General features: G+C 36.5%; 1 protein-coding gene across 2 annotated transcripts in view; it reads left to right on the top strand.

Moving 5' to 3' along the window:
* RABGAP1L (RAB GTPase activating protein 1 like) overlaps nucleotides 1-25,444 on the top strand; it is a 776,559-nt gene that overhangs the window by 210,755 nt on the left and 540,360 nt on the right. For both annotated transcript variants that reach the window (XM_021682815.1, XM_044915941.1), the window contains 2 exons: nucleotides 9,845-9,938; nucleotides 24,766-24,916. In XM_021682815.1, the coding sequence (XP_021538490.1) occupies nucleotides 9,845-9,938; nucleotides 24,766-24,916 (245 nt within the window). The remainder of the gene's footprint in view (nucleotides 1-9,844; nucleotides 9,939-24,765; nucleotides 24,917-25,444) is intronic.

Below are 25,444 nucleotides of genomic sequence, written 5' to 3'. Positions count from 1 at the left end.
TTTCCACCCATGAGTTAAATTTGGGTATCCTGATGGGTTCTTTCTTCCCTTGCTTCTCTTTGTTTCTAATTATCTCCAATGCTTGCTTAGTTTTTTTCTTCTAATTGATTGGCTGCCTTTTATTTATTTATTTATTTATTAAGATTTTTTATTTATTTGCGAGAGAGAGAATGAGAGACAGAGAGCATGAGAGGGAGGAGGGTCAGAGGGAGAAGCAGACTCCCTGCTGAGCAGAGAGCCCTATGTGGGACTCCATCCCAGGACTCCAGGATCATGACCTGAGCCGAAGGCAGTTGCTTAATCAACTGAGCCACTCAGGCGCCCTGATTGGCTGCCTTTTAAAAAGTTATTCTTTGAATGATAAGTTTTAAAATAATCCTTTAGTATAACTATTTTCATGTGTTCTTTCTTATAATCTGCCAGACACTAATTTCCTTCTTTGCCACCTGTCAGTTTATTTTGAAAAAAGTCATTGATAATACATTCAAATAGACACTGCCCCAATTTTTTATTATAAAACTACACTAGACTCTCCAAACACATCAAATTGTATACATTAAATATCTACAGCTTTTTGTATGTTAATCATATTTCAATTTAAAAAATTAAAAAAAATGAGCAGAGAATTAAAATGCATTTCCAAAACCCTGAAAATACAAAATGTAAATAAATATCTAAATAAATTCTAAGTCATTTATATCCCAGAAAAATGTAAAATGAAACATACATAAATACACAAAAGGATATACTAGCCTCATGATTAAGAAAGCAGTTTGTTTAGGGGTGCCTTGGTGGCTCATTGGGTTAAACATCTGACTTTTGATCTCCACTCAGGTCTTGATCTCAGGGTCATGAGCCCCTGTGTTGGGCTCCTTAAAAAAAAAAAAAAAAAGTAGTTTGTTTAATGTTAAGAGCCTTAGCCTCTTTTTTCCCCCTCAAATGTAAACTAAATTCTTTCCATTTTGTTATCTGAACAAATTTGTGAGGCTTAAAAAACAATGTTACAAAGTGGAAAAAGAAAGAAAGTAAGGTTTTTTTGGCTGCCCTGCTCTTTTGAGTATGGTTGACAGATTTCAGCGAACACTGATACATTTTTATTAATCACTTATGCTTAGTAACTACAGGGATTATTAATTAGAAACCTGTAATTAGATTGAGAGAGTGACAGTGATGATGATTTAGTTGGAAAGAAATCATGCAATTTGTGGTCTCTTCCACTTTGAATCTTCTGTCTATAAATACCACCTTGCCTTTGACAGTGGGAAATGTTACCATATTTCAAATTAAGGATGATCTTTTGTTTTACCTTGATGGTTTACATTTGTGTATCAGCTTATATATAGAACAAGTATATCCTAACTTTTACGTGAGAAATGAGAGATTATATAATATTCAAGATCATACAAATGTGGCTATAGTTTTTGGCTGTCCAAAATGACATTATTTACTACTAAGTAATAAAAATAAATCACTTTTACACTATTTCACCTTGACACGTATCATTATACAGACCTGTATTCCTATAGGTTTTACCAGATGAGTAAGGTTTTGTTTTTTTCTCCCCAGTTGTTTAGAAGAGAGTTTATAGTAACCTGTATTATTTTCAGCAAACAGTACTTATTAAAAAAGAAAATTAAGGGGAAAATCTTTGAAAACCCACAATAGTCACATTTTATCTGTGGTTACTCATCAGCTTTTTATTTTATGAGTAATCCTTCAGTTGAAAAGAAAAATGGGATTTTGTGCTAATTTGCCCCTAATTTTGTCATTTAACTTTATTTGGAAAAAAAAAAAGCATTGTGTGTATGCATGTGTATGTATGTAGAAATATGTATATTTTTTTCCTTTTATGATGTCTGTTGATGCTAGTTCTGAAATTTTCCTTTTATGACTAGGATGAAAAGCATTGCTAATAGAAACACAGTATTTGTTTCAAAGCAGGGAGTGGACAAAGTTAAGAGAGCCCTTAAATTATTTTGTTTGAAGTGTCATACATATTTATTTTATTTGATCTAAAAATTTACATTTATTGCATCTTATTTTGGTGTTGCACAGTTGGTTTCTGCTCTCTGCATGTTAGAAATCAGTGAATAATAAACAATAAACCTAGAATGCTTTTTTAGTTACTTTGAAGTGCTGGGCAGGAAACTGAGGATTCAGTAACAATAGAAATAATAAAAAATGATACCTAACACTTGAGTACTACTGGGTGACCGGCACCATGTTTAGTATCGCACATACATTCTCATTTAATTTTTATAATACGTGATTAATATTGTTATTTCACTGATGTTTAAAGAAAATAGTAGTCCTATAAGTGTGAGTCTGCTGTGGAGTCTCTGTGGATTCTCTGTGGAATCCTGTGTATGGTCCTGCTTTCTCAAGGAGAACAATAGTTGTGGGGAAATTGAAATTAACAAGGAGATTGTGCATGGAAAGGAATGAAGTTAGGCATTTTGGAGGAGTCTCTAACCATACTCCCTGAGTTAAGCAGTCTCTCAGAGACCTCTTCTAAAGTAAACAAGTTAAATCTATTAGCTATGGATTCCCTCAACTCTCTCTCTTAACATACTTAAAATATCCAAAGCCCCATATTCAGTCAAAATATGAGAGGTCCTTCTGGTCACTCCCTCCCTCCAAACTGGGGCAGTTTCATGTCTTTTTAGGGAATTGGCCTGATTCCTCATCTTTCTCTTTCCAGTGTTTTCTTTTCCAATTACCTTAAGTGTATAAACATATTCTAAAAATAAAGCAGTAACAAATAAATATTTCCATTTATTCCACAGTTGAGTGTTACTGTGTGCTAAATCCTGTTATATAAAGACAAGATATACTCCTAGCCCTCACAGAGCTTGGATTTCAAGAAAAGGAAAAAGATATGTAAAACATGAAAGTTATAGATATTAAATGCCTGAATAAATAATGAAAACAGGCATGTGTTCATGGAAGCCTTATAGATATTATTGTAGGAGTCTGTATAGGAGCCAGAAAGGAAGAACTGGCCAATTTTCTGGGGAGTGGGGCTTGATAAAGGAAGTGTAATGCCTGAATTGACTATGCAGTTCTTTTTAGCTATATTACTCTCTTACCTTCCCATATCTCATGAGCTTGGATAAAGAAAAGTCTACATTTATTGTCGCCACTTCCTGCTCAAAATTTGCACTCCAGCTTCTCCCCCGTACTGTACATCATAGGAATTCAAATTTGTTGAATGAAAATGGCTTTTAATAGTTAACATGCCTGCCTTTTGCCAGGCACTATAATATATGTGTTTTGCACATAATAACTTGCTTAATTGGTACAACTACAGTATAAGATAGATAGTGTTTGTTATTTTTCCCATTTTACAAATAGGCAGCTGAATCACAGAGTAACTTAACCAGGATCGCAGCTAGTAAGTGGTGGAACTGGGTTTCAGAACCACGCATTTTGCCTCCAGAATCCATTATGGACCTGGTTCCCTTTACCCATGTCTGGTTGGACCTGGTTCCCTTTACCCATGTCTGCACATAGATGCCCACGTACTAAAGGTCACTAATTTTCAAGGCATACATTTTTTTTTTTTTTTTAGTTGTAATGGATTTTTCTTTCTTCCATCTTCTCCCCTCCAGTTATCAATTCAGGAAACTTTTAACCTCTTCACTGTGTTTCTTACTGCACTTTGGTTTCCAGTGTCTTTTTCTTTTCTTTCTTTTTTAAAAAAATATTTATTTATCTATCTATTTATTCATTCATTTATTTGAGAGAGAGAGAGCATGCGCACGAGCAGTGGGGAGGGGCGGGGGTGGGGGAGAAGCAGGTTCCCCACTGAGCAAGGAGCCTGATGCAGAACTCTATCCCAGGACTCTGGGGGCATGACCCAAGCCAAGGGCAGATGCTTATCTGACGGAGGCACGCAGGTGTCCTCCAGTATCTTTCATTTTCATTTTTTTTTAGGTTTATTTCTTTCATTCTACCTAGAGACTCCATTGTATCTAATATAGTAACTTTATGTTTCTTTAGCCTCCTTTCTTCTTGTCTGGCAGGATGGCCAATAAGTACTTAAAACACCCACGGTGAGTTGTTTATGCAGCAAGGAAGATAGATCTGGCTTACTTTTGAGGTCACTAGGTTATCAGTTTATTTTTATTCTTCCTGAGTGTCAAGGGGATTATACCCCTGAAACTTGTCCATTTAAATCTCTTGCTCTCAATTCAGTGTTTCTAGGGCATGTTGCTTTAAATGTGCCTGCCTTTTCCATTCTTGGCTCTGGCTTCCAACATTTACTAGATGTTGGCACTTGGCACAGACTGGTATCTGCTAAATGCCAAGCACAGTCTCCCATGAAAAAATGGTAAACAAACAAATAAAAAAAACTAAAGAGAGGTAGCATTTGACTCTGGATTCAAACTGAGGTTGAATTCTCTCTCTCCATCACCTATTAGAAGGGTAACCTTGAGCAAGTTACTTAACCTCTCTGTGCCTCAGTTTTCTTACTTTGAAAGTGGGCAAATGAGTAGTGACTACCTTATTAGGTTTTTTAGGGAATACAATGAGTTAGTGTCTGTAAAATTTAAGAACAGTGTTTGGAATAGAGATTTAAAAAAAAAAAGGCAGACATTCAATAAAAGCCTAGGATTCCTGTCTTCTTTGGCTAAGTCCTATTTTTTTTTTTAAAGATTTTATTTATTTATTTGAGAAAGAGAGAATGAGAGAGAGCACATGAGAGGGGGGAGGGTCAGAGGGAGAAGCAGACTCCCTGCCGAGCAGGGAGCCCGATGCGGGACTCGATCCTGGGACTCCAGGATCATGACCTGAGCCGAAGGCAGTCGCTTAACCAACTGAGCCACCCAGGCGCCCGCTAAGTCCTATTTTTTGTCCAGATATCTGGCCCCTGACTTGATGTGGTTTCTGCCTTAATTGTTAATCAGGGATCTAGTTTTTACTGCAGTGTGTGTGCCCGTTACCCCCCCTTCTCTTGTGGTTCTCCTACTAATCTAGGTGTTTACAGTTCTAATTCCTTTTTGTGGTGGAAAATAACTTGGGAGATTGTCGGGAAACAGTACCTTGTTGTTGTCAGTGATGATTTTATGGCATATTAGTAGGGCTTTATAATAATGAAATAGGCTTTTGTTTTTTTCTGTAGCAACAGGGATTATTTAAAAGATAAAAGTCCTTTCCCCATGCTTATTATAGTTATGTGTACTTATTTTAAAAGATAAGAATATTTATAGAAAAGAAACATAAAAGTGAAAGATGTGTTCCCTCAGTATTTATTGAATGCCTGCTATGTGAGAAGATACTGTTAGGTGCTGAAACATAATTGTTCTTAATAGTTTGGTATATAATCTTACAGCTGTTTTTAAAGGTCTTTGTAATCATATAAGTAATACTACTTGCTGAAATAAAACCATACTTAAAAATTACTCCTTTGTTTCTTGCTTTTCATCACAAAATAATGTGTTTTAGATGGTTTTCATATAGCATATAAAGATCTAGTCAATCTTAAACTATTGGATAGTATTCTTTGGAATGGATGTACCATAATTTAGTTAATGCAACTTCTTTTTTTTAATGAAGATTTTATTTATTTATTTGAGAGAGAGAATGAGAGTGAGAGAGAAAGCACAAGTGGGGGTAGGGAGAGAGAGAAGCAGATTTACTACTGAGCAGGGAGCCCAACGCGGGGCTCAATCCCAGGACTCTGGATCACAGCATGAGCTGAAGGCAGACGCTTAACCAACCGAGCCACCCAGGTGCTCCTAGTTAATGCAATTTCGACTGAAGAATTCCTGATAGTTTTCAGTTACTATTACAAGCAGTGATACGACGAAATCCTTTTACATCTGTCTATTTGGCATAGGTATTCCTGGAGAATAAATTTTTAGAAGTGGAGTTGCTGAGTCAAATGATGTATTAATTTGGACTCTTAATACATTTAAAAAGATTACTGTTCTATAAACATCAGCTTTCTTGCCTGTTTCCCCATATTTTCATCAACACTAGATATAATTATTCTTAATGCTCTCTGTTTTTTTCTGTTTCACTGTTTTAATTTGAATGACAAAATTATTGAGATAAGGCTTTCTTTAACATCTTTAATTGGCCGGTTATTTTTTTATACAACTGTACTAGGTTTAATTGGCCCAATTTTCTGTTGGATTTTTTAGTTTATTTGAATATTAAGACCATTTGTCAAATGTTGGGAATTTTTTTTTTGTTTTTTTCATATACGCTATACCTTGCTTCATATAAGTTTTTTATTTATTTATTTATTTTTATTTTTTTTTTTAAAGATTTTATTTATTTATTTGACAGAGAGAGACACAGCGAGAGAGGGAACACAAGCAGGGGGAATGGGAGAGGGAGAAGCAGGCTTCCCGCGGAGCAGGGAGCCCGATGCGGGGCTCGATCCCAGGACCCTGGGATCATGACCTGAGCCGAAGGCAGACGCTTAACGACTGAGCCACCCAGGCGCCCCATAAGTTTTTTTTTTTAAAGATTTTATTTTTGGGGCGCCTGGGTGGCTCAGTTGGTTAAGTGACTGCCTTCGGCTCAGGTCATGATCCTGGAGTCCCGGGATCGAGTCCCGCATCGGGCTCCCTGCTCGGCAGGGGGTCTGCTTCTCCCTCTGACCCTCCTCCCTCTCATGCTCTCTGTCTCTCATTCTCTCTCTTGCAAATAAATAAATAAAATCTTTAAAAAAAAAAAAGATTTAATTTTTTTTTTTTGAGAGAGAGAAAGTACAAGCAGGGGGAGCTGCAGGCAGGGGGAAAAGTAGGCTCCCTACTGAGCAAGGAGCCCGATGCAGGACTCGATCCCAGGACCCTGGGATCATGACCCGAGTCGAAGGCAGACGCTTAACGGACGGAGCCACCAGGCGTCCCTTCATATAAGCTTTTAATTTATAGGTAGTCAGATTTCTTAATCTTTCTTATGGCATCTTCGTTTTGTTTTACTCCTTTCCCTAAAAGAATAAGAAGAATCGGAGATTCTCTGTGTCAGTAGTACTTTCTGATTTTTATTAAAACCAAGATTAAAGATTTGTTGTCTTTTTTTCTTTTTCCTTTTCATTGTGTCCTTAGATTTTGGTCTCCAATTTAGCATATACAGCTTCATCAAATACTTTGGAACCTTGCTGTGTTATTATTTACTATGGAGCAAAATAGAGTATAAGGTGGGACCATCTTGGACCCTGCTTAATTGAAATCCAATTTATATTATAAGTACTCATACTTGGTACCAATTTATAAGACGAGTGATCAGCAGTCCCTGTTTGCCTGATAGTCTACGTTTAACCTTTTTTCTAGTGTAAATTTTAATAGTGTCCTTTTTCATTCTCAAAAAGCACCTCAGTTTAGATGAAAAAATTACAAGGATTATAAGGGATAGTTGTTTACATTGAGAGTTTTTTAGAATATTTTAATATTTAAGGCTTCAGTTGTTTCTGTTTACAGTATTCCTCCAATACTTAGCAATAACTTCATTTGCTTTAGCTTTTTAAAAATCTCTCATTTCTATTATTTTCATGAAGAACTTGTTGCAAAGTTCACAGAATTGCTTATGTGAGGTATTTCTAGAGCAGTGATGTTCGTGTCTACCTTCTTGAACTTCATTCCAGTATCCAGAATAATGTTTACTTTTTGAACAGTGTCCTAAACATGTTGAAGCATTTGTCCATGTGTGTGCATATGTTTTCGTTATACTTTACTAAATATGTGATAAAATCTTTTTGTGTGAATATGATCAAATCTTTTAAGCTGGCCAAATAAACCTTCCTTTATTGTATTGGTTTTTTTTTTGGTGTTGATGCTATCCACTGATATGAATTGGTTTATACTTGGATCATTGGCTTTGTAGTATGCTAAGTAATAACTGTTCTTAACACTGATCCCTGTGGGATTCACTTAATGCCAGTACTTATTGTACTGTAACAACGTTGATAAAACATTGGTCCTTGCTATGAGCCAGACAGATTTTTATATAGCTTACTTTATCATTCAGGTAATACTTCTTCAGACTTTTTCTTATATAGTACTGTGTCAAAGTGCTTGTTGTAATGTAGATAAATTGTGCCCATTACATTTCCTTTCTCTAACAGCTCTGTTACCACTTGAAAGATTTACACAGCTCTGGAACAGACACTTCTCTGAAGAAGACATACAAATGGCTAACAGACACATGAAAAAATATTCATCATCAGCCATCAGGGAAATTCAAATCAAAACCACATTGAGATACCACCTTACACCAGTTAGAATGGCAAAAATTGACAAGGCAGGAAACAACAAATGTTGGAGAGGGTGTGGAGAAAGGGGAACCCTCTTATACTGTTGGTGGGGGTGCAAGTTGGTACGGCCACTTTGGAAAACAGTGTGGAGATTCCTCAAAAAGTTAAAAATAGAGCTACCCTATGACCCAGCAATTGCACTACTGGGTATTTACCCCAAAGACACAGATGTAGTGAAAAGAAGGGCCATATGCACCCCAATGTTCATAGCAGCAATGTCCACAATAGCCAAACTGTGGAAAGAGCCGAGATGCCCTTCAACAGATGAATGGATAAAGAAGATGTGGTCCATATATACAATGGAATATTATTCATCCATCAGAAAGGATGAATACCCAACTTTTACATCAACATGGTTGGGACTGGAGGAGATTATGCTAAGTGAAATAAGTCAAGCAGAGAAAGTCAATTACCGTATGGTTTCACTTATTTGTGGAACATAAGGAATAGCATGGAGGACATTAGGAGAAGGAAGGGAAAAATGAAGGGGGGGAAATCAGAGGGGGAGACGAACCATGAGAGACTATGGACTCTGAGAAACAAACAGGGTTTTAGAGGGGAGGTGTGTGGGGGGTTGGGTTAGCCTGGTGATGGGTATTAAGGAGGGCATGTATTGCATGGAGCACTGGGTGTTATATGCAAACAATGAATCATGGAACACTACATCAAAAACTAAGGAAGTACAATGTGGTGACTAACATAACATAATTTAAAAAAAGAAAAAAAAGATTTGCACAGCTTACACTTACTCATTTTCATCACTGATTATAAACTGTAGCTCAACCAGTTGTGTTCTTTCTAAAACTATTACTTTATATTATGGGATATTTTATAAAGTTGTAATTTTAAAAAGGCCAAATAGTTTAATTATTCCTTTTTTTTTTTTTTTTATTTATTTATTTGAGAGAGAGAGAGAATGAGAGAGAGCACATGAGAGGGGGGAGGGTCAGAGGGAGAAGCAGACTCCCCACTGAGCAGGGAGCCCGATGCGGGACTCGATCCCGGGACTCCAGGATCATGACCTGAGCCGAAGGCAGTCGCTTAACCAACTGAGCCACCCAGGTTTAATTATTCCTTTAGTCAAAAATATTTGTACTTATGAATATATCTTTAAAACCTTAAAATTTTTCTTGTATTTCTAGTTGTTTGGTGTATGTATTATATTTCTTGGTGTTATATATTGATATATATATCTGATTCTTGATTTCAGTGTTGGCATCACTAATAAAATATTAATATTTGAGAATATTAATCTGGTGATTAGAATATCACATAGGGATTTCTAATTGTGTTACCATTAGCTTTAAAATTTTATCCTCTTGGGATAAAGTTATTTATATATAGTTATTTTCAATTTCATATATATAAACTGTGAATAGGAATTTTCATAAAATGTTTATGCTTTGAGAATATATTTAGGCACTAAAGATAATGTTAATGAAGGTTTTTTGCAATGGGCATAATAGAAGAAGTTTGTTTTATTAGACACATAGTGATATTTCTTGCTTTATAATACATAAATATCAGATATATAGTATGATGTTTGTCATTTTTGCTTTTGTGTTTCTTCTGCAGAGAGTGATAATGAACTCTCAAGTGGAACAGGTGATGTGTCTAAGGATTGTCCTGAGAAGATCCTGTATTCTTGGGGAGAATTGCTAGGAAGATGGTAAAAATTTATTTTTTTGTATTGAAAATTTTACATTTACATAGTTGATGTTAATTTCTTATTAATTAAAATCTATATGTTTATCTTAATATTTTAATGTACTTTAAAAACACAAAAGTTGAAACATAATTCATGGACACTGTTTATGTTTGGCTGGGTCTTCCATCCAATATGGTCTTATTTAACTTACTTTTGGAAGATACATTTGCCTTATTGTTTCATGTAGACATAACATTGCTCACAGTAGTCAACTGTGTGCTTTATTGCTAAAACATGTAAATATCTATCGTTAAAGGGTCATATTTCCTTTCTCTACTAAGTCTATTACCATGACAAGGGGCTGTACTGCGTAGAATTGCTCATTTCACCACTGATTATAAACTGTAACTCAAGTCTGTTTTATTTTTTCTGACTAAAACTGTTACTTTATATTTTGGAGTATTTTATCTAAAACTACAAAAAAGGGGTACTTTGTATATATTATGCATATGCTGTTTATATCTATTACAGGTAAGTTTTTTAAAGAGGTAATCATGACTATAATTTGTTAGTAAAATTTAAAAATCTTACCAACAAATCATTCTGCCATACCATATATAGAAACCACGATTTATTATTGAGTATTCATGTCAAAATACATGCATGCTGGTGGTCCAGGAGAAGCTACTAAGTTTGGGCAGAATTCCACACATTTTGTACAGTAAAGTAGAAGAAAGAAAAATTAAAATTTTTTCTTTTTAAGAGACAAATGAATGCTTCTTATGATAATTTCCTATACACATCCTGAGACACTCCTGATTTAATTTAGGAGATACATTATGGTTCTGAGGGTCAGAAAGCTCATGACTTCTCACTGTAAAATCTGGAGAATAGTTTTGTCAACTTCCTGACCAAAGTGTTGAATCTATTATGTTTTGTTTTTGTTTTTGTTTTTTAAAAGAGATGCCCTAAGAGTAAGGGAGGGCTTACTGCCGCCCCTAATTAAACAAAGAAAATTTAATCTTATTTTTTTTTTTAAAGATTTTATTTATTTATTCATGAGAGAGAGAGAGAGAAAGGCAGAGGGAGAAGCAGACTTCCCACAGAGCGGGGAGCCCGATGCGGGACTCGATCCCAGGACTCCGGGACCATGACCTGAGCTGAAGGCAGACGCTTAACCATCTGAGCCACCCAGGCGCCCAAAATTTAATCTTATTTATCTCACACACACAAATGTGAAATGAACACATCTTAGAGAGTTTATTTAACTCATTAATTAATGGGAACCAGTAAGATATTAGAACCAATCAAAATGAGAATTCAATTTAGAGATTTATATTCTCTTCCTGATAATTCACTTGCATAGTCATGAACGGGAATTATTTTCATGGCTATGGACAAAAAACTTAACACATTGTTATCAGTTTTCTACACATCTGTTGAGAGTTGTAAATTTGCCTAGTTAAAGACAAATAGAGACATACACCTCTGTCATCTCAGATAATTCCCAGAAGGGGCAACATTCCATAGAAAAGGTGTTCAGTAGTCTCTTTAGCCCATTTCAAAAACCTTTCACAATTTTTCCCTGTACTATATCCAGAAGCTAATTGATTCATGTAAACATTGTCCACCTTTCTAAATTTATCTCATATGTTTTTACTGATTTGTTATTGCCCCCTTTAAGATGAATTTTCATTTTCTAAGGCCCTGAGTTAGTGTTAAAGTTATTCATGACACTGGTTAAAGGTGGTAAGGAAGACTTTATTCAAGGAGGGAGAGCTATCATGGTAGGTGTAGGGATCACTGAAATGAGGTCTTGCAGTAGGAGAGAGGGACTGGGCTCAACTCCAAATATGGCAAATGCAAATTTATAGCCAATAGAGAATTACTAAGAGGAAACATCAAGGGTAAAGGGGCTCCTGGCTAAACTGACCTAACAGGATTCTTGCTAAAGGTGGATCAGGATGATTGGACATCGCCTGAGGATGGTGGAAGATGAGGAACTCAATTAGAAATCAAGGGTGATCAGATACTGAGGATGGGGGATCCTGGCTAAACTGACTTAGTAGGATTCTTGCTAAAGTTGGACAATGTAGAGATGAACATGGAAGCTTAAAAGTCAGGGCCTGTTTAAGAAGAGAGTTCAAGTGAGCCTGAGTAGAGTTTGGTCAAAAAGAGAATGTCATTAGTTAATAGAATTCTGTAGGACAGTTAGGTGTGGGGAGTGGGGGAGGGGTGCTGGTCAGAGCAAGAAGATTGTTAGTCAGAGTCCAGTTGAGAAAGCAGAAGCCATGCCAGCCTTTTCAGACAGAATTGGTTCCTGGTGTGTCAGAATGCCCAACAACAGAAAGAGGACACTGACATAACCCAAGTAGTAAGAAGCAGCAGTATCCTCTAGAGGTGGAGAAAAAAAAAGGAAGAAGTGTTGTAAACAGAATCTAGGACCTCAGGGAGGTCTCCTGAGGAGCTGGTGCAGGGACCTCTGAAGAAGGCTGCCCAGCTGGTTGCTTGGGCTTCTAAGGATGCTCAGAGCAGCAAGGGTTTAGAAGGACCTGTGGGGGAGGGTCATTTGGTTAGTTCTTGGCTTCTGCAGAGTTACCCAGACATCTGAGCTGGTAGCAGGACACTATGTGATTGGTGCTGGTATTTCCTAGAGCACCTGGCAGGTATCAGTAATTCTCAGGTATAGCTACTACTGGCAATACAATCCTTTCTTTTCTTCTACCTTTCGATTGCTACCATTGTTAACTTATTGGCAGAACCTAACTTGGAAACTAAATTTTACAAGGTTGTAGGATATAAGGTAAATATGCAAAAATCAATCATTTCTGTATTCTAGCAATGAAAAATTGGAAATAGTAATTTAAAGTCATATAAAGGCACTAGAAAAAAACATGAAGCATTTAGGTAGAAATTGAACAAACTGTTACTAGATCTATACGTTGAAGAAGTAGAAAACAGTAATGAAAGAAATCAAAGAAGAACTCAATAAATGGAAAAATATACCATGTTTATAGAATGAAAGTCTCAGTATTGTTAAGATTTCCATTCTGCCCATATTAGTCTTTGAGATCAACGTAACTTCAATCAAAATCCTAGTGGAATTTTTTTGGTAGCAACTTGAAAGCTGATTCTAAAATTTATACAGAAAGCAAAGTAACTGGAATAGCCAAAACACTTAAAAATGAACAAATTTGGGAGACACATACTACCTGATTTCAGGGCTTACCATCAAGCTGTAGTAATCAAGACATCATTGATGAAAGGATAGACACATAGATCAAAGGTGCAGAATAGAGAGTTCAGAAATAGAGCCACACAATGTAAATAGACATTTCTCCAGAGAAGACATACTGATGTCCAGCCAGCACATGAAAAGGTGCTTAACATCTTTTGGCACTAGGGGAGTGCAAATCAAAACCACAATGAGATACCACTTTACATCTACAGGCTAGATGGAAAGCTACACACTGGGAGAGAATATTTGCAAAACGGTTATCTGATAAAAGACTTGTATCCAGAATATTAAAAAATTCTCAAAACTCAATACTAAAAAACCCCCCAAAAACCCCCATTTAAAAATAAGCAAAAGATCTGGGGGTGCCTGGGTGGCTCAGTTGGTTGGGCGGCTGCCTTCGGCTCAGGTCATGATCCTGGAGTCCCAGGATCGAGTCCTGCATCGGGCTCTCTGCTCAGCGGGGAGTCTGCTGCTCCCTCTGACCTTCCCCCCTCTCCTGCTCTCTCTCTCTCTCATTCTCTCTCTCAAGTAAATAGAAAAAAATAAAATAAGCAAAAGATCTGAACAGATACTTCACCAAAGAAGACATTTTGGATTACAAATAAGCCCATGAAAAAATGCTAAACAACATTAGTCATTAGGGAAATACTAATTAAATGCACAATGAGGTACTACTATACTACTATACACATTCAAATGACTAAAATAAAACAAAACAACAACAAAAAAGCATTGTAATACTAAGAGCTAGCAAGGATACATACATAGCAACTGCAGCTCTCATATTTTGCTCGTGGAGATGCAAAATGGTGTAGCTGTTTTGGAAAGTTTGGCATATTCTTATAAAGTTGAACACATACTTACTACACTACCCAGCAATTCCAATTCCACTCCTATGTATTTACCCAAGTGAAATGAAAACCTGTATACAAAAGTCTGCAACATCTTTGTTCATAATTGCCCCAAACTGGAAACAGTCCAAATGCTCTCCAACATGGATCAACTAACTGGCATCCAGTCAGTGGAATATTCCTGAGCAATTAAAAGAATGAACTACTGATACACACAACAACATGATGGATCTCAAATGCATTATGTTAAGGGAAATATGTCAGATTTGAATGACTTAAATACTACATGATTTCATTTATATAAGATTCTAGAAAAGCCAAAACTATCATGATAGAAAATTTATCAGTAGCTGCCAAGAATTGATCATGTTGGGTGGTGTTGACTACAAGAGAGCGTAGAATTTTTGAACTGTCCTATATTTTGGTCATAGTGATGACCACACAACTATATGAGTTTGTCAAAACTCACAGAACTGGGGTGAATTTTACACTGCATAAATTGTACCTTAAATGGCAAAAAAAAATCCAAACCCCAAAAACCTAGAGTATTAATCCTGAGCATTTTAATTGTTGAAGCACAAAATGCTACTACTATATCAGAAAAACAAAAGAAGAAAAAAAGACCCAAGTGCTTATTTTATATTGTGTACTACATAATACATCAGAACAAGTAATAAATATGAATGAAGGTAAGGAAATGGGGGAAAAAAAGGAGAAAGACAAGAATGAAATTCACAGCTTATACATAGAGTAGCTCTTTGAAGTGTATGCTTTTCTTAGGTCAGTGCCTTCGTTATCCCTTGTATTCACATTCCTCTCTCTTTGATTTGTAGTATTTAGTGTAGGAATCACTGTCTCAAACTAATTTTTCTATTCTAACCCTTCAAAGATATGTCAAATGCACATGACCTCCTCAAAGTTACTATTGTCTTACAGGTCCCTACCCTATCACAGTGCCTAGAATATGGTAGGTGCTCAACAAAAATTTATTGAATGTATTTATGAATGAAAATTCTTGACTTAACAGATTTCTGTCCCTTCAAGTCTGTGAAAATTTTACACAGCTACATTTGGTACTTGATTATTTTTTTTCTAGATTGTAAGTAGATTCATTTTTCACAGGGCGGTTACTTGACCACTTTGTGTCTCGATCATGTCATGTATGGTGAGGTGTTTTGACTTAAACATTTTGAAAGTATCATTCTGGCTTTGAAGTAAAAAATAAATTATACGAAAGCAAAGACAGAAGCAGGCAAAATAGTTAGAAGACTATTATAAATAAACCAGGAGAGAGATGATGATGTCTTATGCCATGTTGTGATCAGATTCTGGATTTATTTTGAGACAGAGCTGATAGAATTTGCTTATATTTCCTGTGTGGCCTGAGAAAAAGAAATAACTGACTGATGATGCCAATGCCAAGGTTTTTGGCTTGAACAACTAGGTCTCGCATTTACTTAAATATGAAAGACAAGAGGAGGAAGAACACCTTTGGAGGATAAAATCAAGATTTTGGAGATGTTGAGATGCCTTGTAGACATCCAAATAAATGTGTACTTTAGTCAGTTACATGTTAGATTGAGTTTAAGGGAAAGGTAAGAATGGAAATAGGAGTTTGGGAGCCAATTAGTGTATAGATGATTTTTAAAGCTGTTAGAATGGACAAGTTTACTGAGGGAGCGAATAGAGAAGTCATCCAGAGACCAGACCCTTGTCCATTCCAGTGTTTGGAGGTTGGAGAGATGAGGAGGATCACATAAAGGAGTCCAAGAAAACACAGCCTATAAAGGTAGGAGAAGAAACAAGATAGAAATCAAAGGAACTAAGTCTCTCAAGAAGAAGGGAATGATTAGTTGCTGATAGGTCAAGTCAGAGTGAGCTGAGAATTTTACTTGATCCAGCTATTCGGTTGTCACTGATGACCCTGACAAGAACCTCTCAGTGGAGAGGTAAGAATGAAAACTTGATTAGACTATGTCTAAGAAGAAAGATAATCAGCAGGTATAGGGACCTCTTCAGAGTAGTTTTGCTATAAAAGGATGACAAGAAATAGGGACATGTTAGGAAGTGCATGTGGATCGAGAGGTTATTCTAAAAATTAAAATGGTCAATTTAGTATGTCGTATGTTGTTGGAAATAATCTAGGAGAGAAAATTTGATAATGCCAGAGGGAGAAGACACAGTTGCAAGAGAAGTCGTTGAATAGGCAAGAAGAGATGGATTTGTTGATTAATGGAGGAGTTGTATTTAGGAGCACAGATAGTTCATTGTAATAGGAGGAAAGGGGGGGGCATGGCTACAAAGTAATAACTGACATAAGTTTACCTACTATGTGCCAGGTGTTATCCTGAGCACTTTAGATGCCTTACTCTAGTCATCACAGCAGCCCTCTGAGGTAGGGACTATTATTATCTTTATTTTAGAGATGAGACACTGCGGGCACCTGGGTGGCTCAGTAGGTTAAGCATCTGTCTTGGACTCAGGTCATGATCCCAGGGTCCTGGGATCGAGCCCCCGCATCAGGCTACCTGTTCAACGGGGAGCCTGCTTCTCCCTCTGCTGCTCCCCCTGCTTGTGCTCTCATGCTCTTTCTGTCAGATAAATAAAATCTTAAAAAAAAAGAGGAGAAACTGAGGTGCAGCTATGTTAAGAAGCTAGTATAAAAATGTATAGAAAATAATGGCAATGAATAGGTAACTTGCTCAAGAGCCAGTAAGTAATTTGCCCATGATCATGCAATGAGTAAATGACCACGTCAGGATTTGAATCTAGACAGTCTGGCTCCAGAGCCAGAACTTTTTTAGCCAAGTGGACAGGTGCCATTTCTGTAATGTGGGTAGATTACTGGATTGGTTTTTATAGAAGAATGTATAAGTTTTAATGAGAGGGAGAGAATAAATTAGGAAATTGATTCCCTTGCCAGCCTTGTAGTAGGAATTTAAAGAGAGACCATGAGAATGGCAGGAACACAAATTACTTTGGTGACTAAATAAATAGCAAATTGAGAGCTTTGCTGTTTTTATAAAATACAAGATTTATAACTTGGTTGGAACATACGTTTTATGAAGCATCTTCCTAGGCTTTAGGAGATACATAGATAAACACACAGTTCCTACCTTTGAGGTTCATAATGAAGAAAGATAGGAATGTATACTCATACCAGACCATTTTAATAAACTAACTGAAACACTGAGTTGTTTCATGTTTCTTGAACATTTTATTATTTTTTCCTACAGGATGATCTCATCCAACTGAAAAAAAAAATTATCTACTCTCTCTTAGGAACTGTACTAGCCATTGCTGATTTAAAGATGAATAGGAGATAATTCCTACCTCCAAGGAGTTTGCCATCTTACAGAGGCATATGAACATTTAAAGATAATTGTGATGTCATGGATATGCAAAAGTGAGAAAATAACATAGAGTAAAGCCTCATATGCCCACCATCCAACTTCAGTAGTCATCAACATAGTAAAGACAATCCTCAACAAATTTTTTAAAGCTAAAATTGCTCTGGGGCTTTTTATTATTTAGGAAGAAACTGTTAATAGAGAAACTGGTTGGGAGGTAATTGTATGGGTTGATGAGATCTTACCAAACTCATGGGCCTTATAGGGAGAGGAGGTTCCAAGTGAGGAAAGACTTCGGAGGTAGAATTGACAGGGCTTCTCAGCTATAATTCAGTGTACTTTTTTTAGAAATAAAATATTTTTCTCAATTATATTTTTAGTAGTGGACTTCAAGAAATCCATTGAAAGAATCTGAGGAAACTATTTCATTTTTTAAAATTTTATTTAAATTAAGTTAATTAACATACAGTATATTATTAGTTTAAGAGGTAGAGTTCAGTGATTCATCAGCTGCATATAACACCCAGTGCTCATTACATCACATGCCCTGCTTACGGTCCATTTCCCCTCCAGCAACCCTCAGTTTGTTTTCTATAGTTAAGTGTCTCTAATGGTTTGTCTCCTCTCTGATTTCATCTTGTTTTATTTTTCCCTCCCTTCCCCTATGATCCTCTTGTTTTGTTTCTTAAATTCCACATATGAGTGAAATCATATAATTGTCTTTCTCTGACTGATTTATTTCCCTTAGCATAACACCCTCTAGTTCTATCCACATTGTTGCAAATGGTAAGATTTCATTTCTTTGATGGCTGAGTAATATTGCATTGTATGTATGTACCACATCTTCTTTATCTATTCATCTGTTGAAGGACATCGGGCTCTTTCCATAGTTTGGCTATTGTAGACATTGCTGCTATAAACATTGAGGTGCAGGTGCCCCTTTGGATCACTATGTGAGGAAACTATTTTAAACAACTAAGAGAACTGATTTTTTGACATTTACAAAACTTGCTGCATCTTCTACAATTCAAATATTTTTATTTTATTTGGCTCATTATCGCAGTTGTGTCATGATAACTCATATGCGTAAGAAGGGTAAAATTTGCCTAATTGAGAGAAGTTTATATCGACTATACAAAGATTGATAAAAATTTTTAATTGCTCTTGGAATATCTTTTTTAAACATTAGTGTTCTTTCCATTTAGAAGCTTTTGGTGAGTCTTAGCAATACTGGTTAGGTATTTAAATGAAGTTATTTTTGTGATTTATTTAGGTAAAGCACCTGTTGTATAAAACACTTCAATTTTGCTTTGGGGATATTTTTCTTTAAAGTGAGGAGACATCCTGTGTTCTTTTTTTTTTTTTTTTTTTAAAGACTTTATATATTTGTCAGAGAGAGAGAGCGAGCCAGCGCACAAGCGGGGGAGTGGCCAGCAGAGGGAGAAGCAGGCTCCCCACTGAGCAAGGAGCCGGATGAGGGACTCCATCCCAGGCCCCTGGGATCATGACCTGAGCTGAAGGCAGACGCTTAAATGACTGAGCGTCAGCGCTTAAATGACTGAGCCACCCAGGTGTCCCTTAGCCTGTGTTCTTAATGAACTTTTTTTTTTTTTAAAGATTTTTATTTATTTATCTGACAGAGACAGCGAGAGAGGGAACACAAGCAGGGGGAGTGGGAGAGGGAGAAGCAGGATTCCCACCGAGCAGGGAACCCAAAATGGGGCTCGATCCCAGGACCCTGGGATCATGACCTGAGCTGAAGGCAGCTGCTTAACCGACTGAGCCACTCAGGCTTAAATGTATTAACTAAAATATAGTTGAAAGTATTTTAACTTAGTATACAACAGCTAGATCACTGTATTGAAATAAAGTGAAACTTTTAGGGATAAAATCAGAATTCAGTTAATTAAATATACCACTAGAATGATGTAAAGGGAAAAAATTTAGTACGAATTTGAAATTATCAGAAAGAAATAAAGATAGTATGGAAAAGAAAGCTAAAAACAGAATGTATAAGAAGTTTAGTAGTGGTGTCTTGAAGAAGTTAAGGTGTCTTGAAGAAATAACTGCAGGGAAAAAAAATGAGTGTACTAGAGTTGGGGAAGAGCGCCAATAGCAGGGAGAGAAGAAGAGAGGAGATATCTGTGATGGGAGGACTTGGAAAATCCAAACTGGAAAGTGGTATTAAGATTTCTGGACATGCTGAATATATTCAAAATAGTAGTGCTGATGACCAGAGTATTAAATTATTGAGGGAATTTAAGGAATTGGGCAGAATTATTTCTGGATAACTGCTTTTGGTTTTGAAATTGTGTGGAAGCTGTTGAGATTTTTGAAGACTAGAAAAACAGAGTACTGATTCTGAAAACTTAGGTATAAAGGTCAAATTTTGTAGCAGGAAGATTTCCTAACCAAAAATACTAAGTGAATATCTGAGGTAAAAATTAGATATTGGTTTATTGAATAAAACCATCTTCAAACTATTCATTCTCTTTTATTAGAATATCAGAAAATTGATATATATTTAGTAGGCACTTTGTGTTCTTCATGGCTATACTCACCAAGGGGGAAAGTGTTGTCTTAATATGTGGTCTCTCAGCCTAACCAAGCATCAACAAACTGCTGGGAGAACAATATAAAATATAAGCTCAGAGGAAACCTGAAAGACTAGAATCACTAAGCATGAACATTTATAGCTTTCTTCCTTTTCACATTAACATATAATGTTCCGTTTTTTTCAACTGAGGAAAAATGCTCCTCTCTACCCCCAAATCAAAATACATGTTCTTGATCTTCAGAATGACATTTAATCTGTCTTTTTTCTTGAAGTTTTTCTTTTTCTTTTTCTTTTTTAAAGACTTTAGTTATGTATTTGAAAGAGAAAGAGAGAACAAGAGAAAGAGCACAAGTGGGGGTGGAGGCAGAGGGAGAAGCAGACTCCCCTCTGAGCAGAGAGCCTAACGTGGGATCATGACCCGAGCCGAAGGAGACGCTGAACCGACTGAGCCACCCAGGCGCCCCTCTTGAAGTTTTACTTATGTAGCTTGTTTAATTTAATTAAGACCTAGGTTTACATATTTTGATCTTCTCACTATTGGGGGAAGGAGAAGTCCCTGTCTTTTAGTTTCAGTTCTAGTTGTTCTTTTTCCTGAGAGAACCTTTTAAAATGGGTCAAGCCACTGTCCTCACATTCTCCTGTCTTCCAGCCACCTACTTCCCTTCTGTCAAAATTGCCCTAATTCCATCAGTTACCACTCAGTGTCATTCAGTGGCTTTTCTTCTCATCTCTTGATTTCTCTCGTTAAATGTCTGCCTTCGGCTCAGGTCATGATCCCGGGGTTCTGGGATCGAGTTCCGCATTGGGCTCCCTGCTCTGCGGGAAGCCTGCTTCTCCCTCCCCCATGCCCCTTGCTTGTGTTCCCTCTCTGGCTGTCTCTCTGTCAAATAAATAAAATCTTAAAAAAAAAAAAAGAATTGATATCTTCCCTTTGAAATTCTCTCTGGATAATTTTGGAAATAGAACAATTCTTATATGCTTAGATAATTTCAAGAAAAGATGCCTCTTTTGAAGGTAACTAGGTGAATTCATGACAGCTCGATGATCTTATTAAAATCTTTTAAGAGAATATTTGCTTTTAAAAAAGCATTCTTTTTTTTTTTTGCTTAGCCTTAGTAGTTGATCATATTAATTTAATTTTATAAATCTGTTCACTCATTTATCTAAAATATATTGAATGCTTTCTCTGTGACAGGCACTGTTCTAAGTACTTGGGGTGCAAAAGGATAGAAGACAGAGATTCTTGCCCTTCTGGAGTTTATATTTATGTTATAAAAACTACCTGATTACTATACATTTAGTATATATCTGCTTTATGTGTGACTTTTTTAATAATTAGATGTCTCTTGTTTCCGCGTAACAACTAGTTGCCTATTTCTAGGTCTCTTGATAGCTGCAGTTAATGTTTTATTAAAGCAATGGCCATATGTAGTTATTAATAGGTAGTTTTATCAGAAATATTGAAAGCGATGATTATTTCCGTAAATTGCTATTTCATTTGAGTCCTCCCTGGTCACAGATGTATACTAGTAGTATTTGGCTTGATATCCCTTAGTGCCCCTTAAGTATTAGGGTGCTGTATGCAATATAGTTACTGTATGATTACCAGGAAATCAGTAAATTTAAGCTGTTAATCATGTAGCGTTATGAATTACCTAGTTCTTTTAAAATAGCAGTCTATAAAGATAAATAGAACCTAGGTTTTTAAGAGAGGAGAAAATATTTTTTTCCATAATGCTTGGCCTGACAGAGGGCTAAGGGTCAGCTAGAAGCTGAATGTTGATTGAGTTGAATCATATTGTGGTAAAATGTTCATTAGGGGTGTATGCATGTGTATGTATGCATGTGTAGGAAAAGATATTCCAAATATAAAATCTTATTTTAAATCATTATACAAAATTATATTTGCCAGCAGTATTGGAAATATGTCATAGTACGACAAGTGAATGTTAGGAAGATGTACGTGTTCTAGGGTGAATAGAATTGGTGGCAGTGGAGATAGGGAGAAGTGCATGGAATTTGGAAAGGTCAGGAAAGAAATGCATTAGACTTGTTGATGGATTACTGTAGGACAGAGAGTAATGTCAATAGTAACTCCTAGGTTTCTAATTTGGATAGATTGTGGTGACAGTCACTGAGATGGGATACCCTGGAGAACACGGGTTAGGAAGAAAATATAGATTAAGATTTGTACATGTTGATTTTGAGGCACCTTTGAGCCTGTGGAACTCCAGACACATGGGCATGGGTGAAAACACTCAGAGACTAGAGAGCCATGAGAAGTAGACCAGCGAGGAAAGTGTGAAGAGAGCACCCACAACACTTGGGAGGTTCACAGAGGAGAAGCAACGGCAGTGGGGTTTGTGAGGGGGACGAGAGAGGGCTTTGTCATTGAAGCCAAAGGAAGCCAAGTGGTCAACAGTGAAAGGATTGAAAAATGTCCCTTGAACTTAGTGGCATGGAGAGAGGTCATGTATTACTTCAGTGAAAACTAAGGAGAGATGCAGAAGCCATGTTGAGCTGAATTGAGGAATGAGTGGGAGAGGAGGAAATAGAGGTAATGACTATTTAACAACTCTTTTGAGTATTTGTTGTTGCAGGGTAGGAGACCGTATGATAGCTAGAGGGTTATGTGGGGTTGAGGAAAACTTTCTTTTACATAGGAGGTGTGCATTAGAGTTTTAATAGCTGTGGATATACTGATGACTTTACTGATCTATCTAACATGTAGCATATATTTAATTACTTTGCTATTCCCCTTATATTATGGGACTTAAAATTCAGAATATTTTGCATTTAATTTCAGAGGAAATAAGCTTAGACCTTTGTACACTCTTGTTTTTAGTTAGTTTAGTTTTTTACCTTAAGAGTACAGAAACTCAGCTACCCTCAAACAACGTATGTTTTTCCTATTCAAAAGTATAATCAGAACCAAATAAATTGTGAGAAAGATCATTAAATGATTGATCCTGGCTCTCTTATGGCATAATATTCTTTTGCTAATATACTCAACTGATAGCAAAGAAGAGGCAGCTGGAAGGAGGTTACATGTGATAGATAGTTTACTCAGGTGTAAGTCTTCTCAAGAATACGACTCTCAAGAAATTTTGTGGAGCATATTTAGCTTTGTTGTTTTTACAAATTAAAGTTATATTTTAGTTTAAGTCCATGAGAGAAATTTAAAGAATTGAAATGACTTTCTTTGTGTATAATTATAAAAGAATTTAAGATCATTGTGAATATTTCAAACAGCAGAGGAAAATAAAAGAAGTACTTTTCCTCTTAATTCTATTGCACATATATTTTGGAGTATATTCTTCTATATTCTTTTCCAATACAGGCTGAGCTTAGGTTTCAAAATATTATGTGTTAGAGAAAGAGAGGGAGCAAGAGAGGGAGGGAGAGAGAGAATGAATATGTATTTAAAATAATACTATATATAAAATTTTGAGAGAGGGAGAGACAGAGAATATATATTTAAAATTATATCATATATACTATTTTGAACCTTGCTTTTTTCACTTAGCAGCATAATTCTGGTCCCTAATGTGCAATAGTGTTTTAAATCATATAAGCTCTACCTCCTTTTGTTTCATTTTGCTCCAAGCCAATCAGTATTGGCAGCTTAGTTTCTCTAACTCAGCACTATAAAAGTTGTCTTTGAAGAGGCTGAAAGAAAGCAGAATAGATATGCACTTGATGGCTTATTAAAAATATTAATGGGATGAATTTACTTGAGATTTTGAGTTATGGAAGTTATAACAGTTTTTCCAAAATGGCCAGATTATGACCGAATGGGAAAAGAATGGAACATATTTTCAGAGGGAGGGTCTGCTAAAAGTGAGGTCTGGGCTGGAGATGGAAGAGTATGCATAAGCTAGAGAAGTTGGTGAAGTAGATGGGAGGTCAGTTTTAGAAAATAGACGTATTGGTTCTATGACTTTTAAGGCTAAAACTTGAAACCAGAGCCTGAACGTTAGATCAAACCAGAGTACATCATCAGGGTTTGGAGTATGGATGGTAACACCAGGGTCAGCTCTAAGAGATCAAAACTGAGTAACAAATACAAGTAGAGATAAAATCTGAGCAAAGGGGCATAAAACATAGTTCCAGGTTCAAGCTAGGCACCAGGAAAATGTTGAGGAATGGAATTTATATTCACAAGGCTGGGAACTGCAAGTCAGTTTCCTTGTTCAGTTGGGCAGATTATTAGAGTAGCATACTTACTATGTCATCATTGACTTCATGACAACAAATATTTGCCTTTGTTTAGTTTCTAAATACCCTTGGCTAATAAGTATATGCTACTCCTCTAGCAAGGTGAAGTTGTATAGGTTGTATAGGTTTTGTAGGAAAGGGCTACGTCCTTCATTTAGGGAGTACTTTGGGTCAGGATGTAGGGGTAGAGTCAAGACATGAGAGTCCTGTGATCCACCTTCAGCATTCTGTTCCCCCATCCCCTGCCGTACCCACGCCATTAGCCAACTTGCCCTACGTTGATGTCAAGGGATTGAGATGGTTCTTTTTATGCCTTGAAATGCTTCCCAGAAATATATAATTAACACATTCATTTTTATGAATAAGTTCATAGGATGATTTTAAACAGTAAATGAGAGGAAGTAAAAATTTTCTTGACAGTAGAATAACACGGTTCACCAATAAAGAAGATGGGACTGGGGAGCAACATCCAGGACATCACTGAGCTACTGATGGTATTTCATGCCCTCTTTCACAGTTTTTCTCTCAACCCAGGCTTACATTTTTATGTAAATTCATTAGCGTACTTTTCATAACAATAGCAGTTCAGCAGTGGTGAAGAGAGTATGAATGGTTTGTTTTCTTGTTTTCTTAGGCACAGTAACCTTGGTGCACGACCGAAGGGGCTGTCCACTCTGGTGAAGAGTGGCGTCCCCGAAGCCCTGAGGGCAGAGGTGTGGCAGTTATTAGCAGGCTGCCATGACAACCAGGCAATGCTGGATAGATACCGACTTCTTATCACAAAGGTAGGAAGCTTCTTTCATATTCTTCTCATTGGATGGCATTTTAAGTAAATACTGTTTTCATAGCTGCAGTAAGTCATAAATGTTTCGAACTTCTTTAAAAACTGTTTTGGTGTTGTGCAGTGAATGGTTCTGCCTTTTGTTCTGAGCACTTGTTGTGGATAGTGGTAAACAATGCCTTGGCTTTCATTTTTTCCATTGAAGTGGAAGCTATTTATATTTCAAGTGTTTTCAATGAAGCTTTCTTACTGTATGAGATTTATATACAATTATATTTGTACACACTATAAATATACTCTAGTATAATTTTAAAATCAAATTAACTTAAAATGAAATTATTTGCTCTGCCATGGTACTGAGACCTCAGTAAGTCGTTGGGTCCATATGGCTACTTGTCCCATGTGATTTAGGAGTGAACCAAGGGAAGAAGGGGCTTGCACACCATGGGGAAGGAATAACAGTGGTGCTCACACTTAGGTGTGTGTTTTCATGATATTAGAGTTTTCTTGCAATTTGCATGTGCTCAGTTAC

The sequence above is a fragment of the Neomonachus schauinslandi genome, chromosome 6, assembly GCF_002201575.2.
Source record: "Neomonachus schauinslandi chromosome 6, ASM220157v2, whole genome shotgun sequence".
Taxonomy (NCBI): Eukaryota; Metazoa; Chordata; class Mammalia; order Carnivora; family Phocidae; genus Neomonachus; species Neomonachus schauinslandi.
This window is presented reverse-complemented; position numbering and strand designations above follow the sequence as displayed.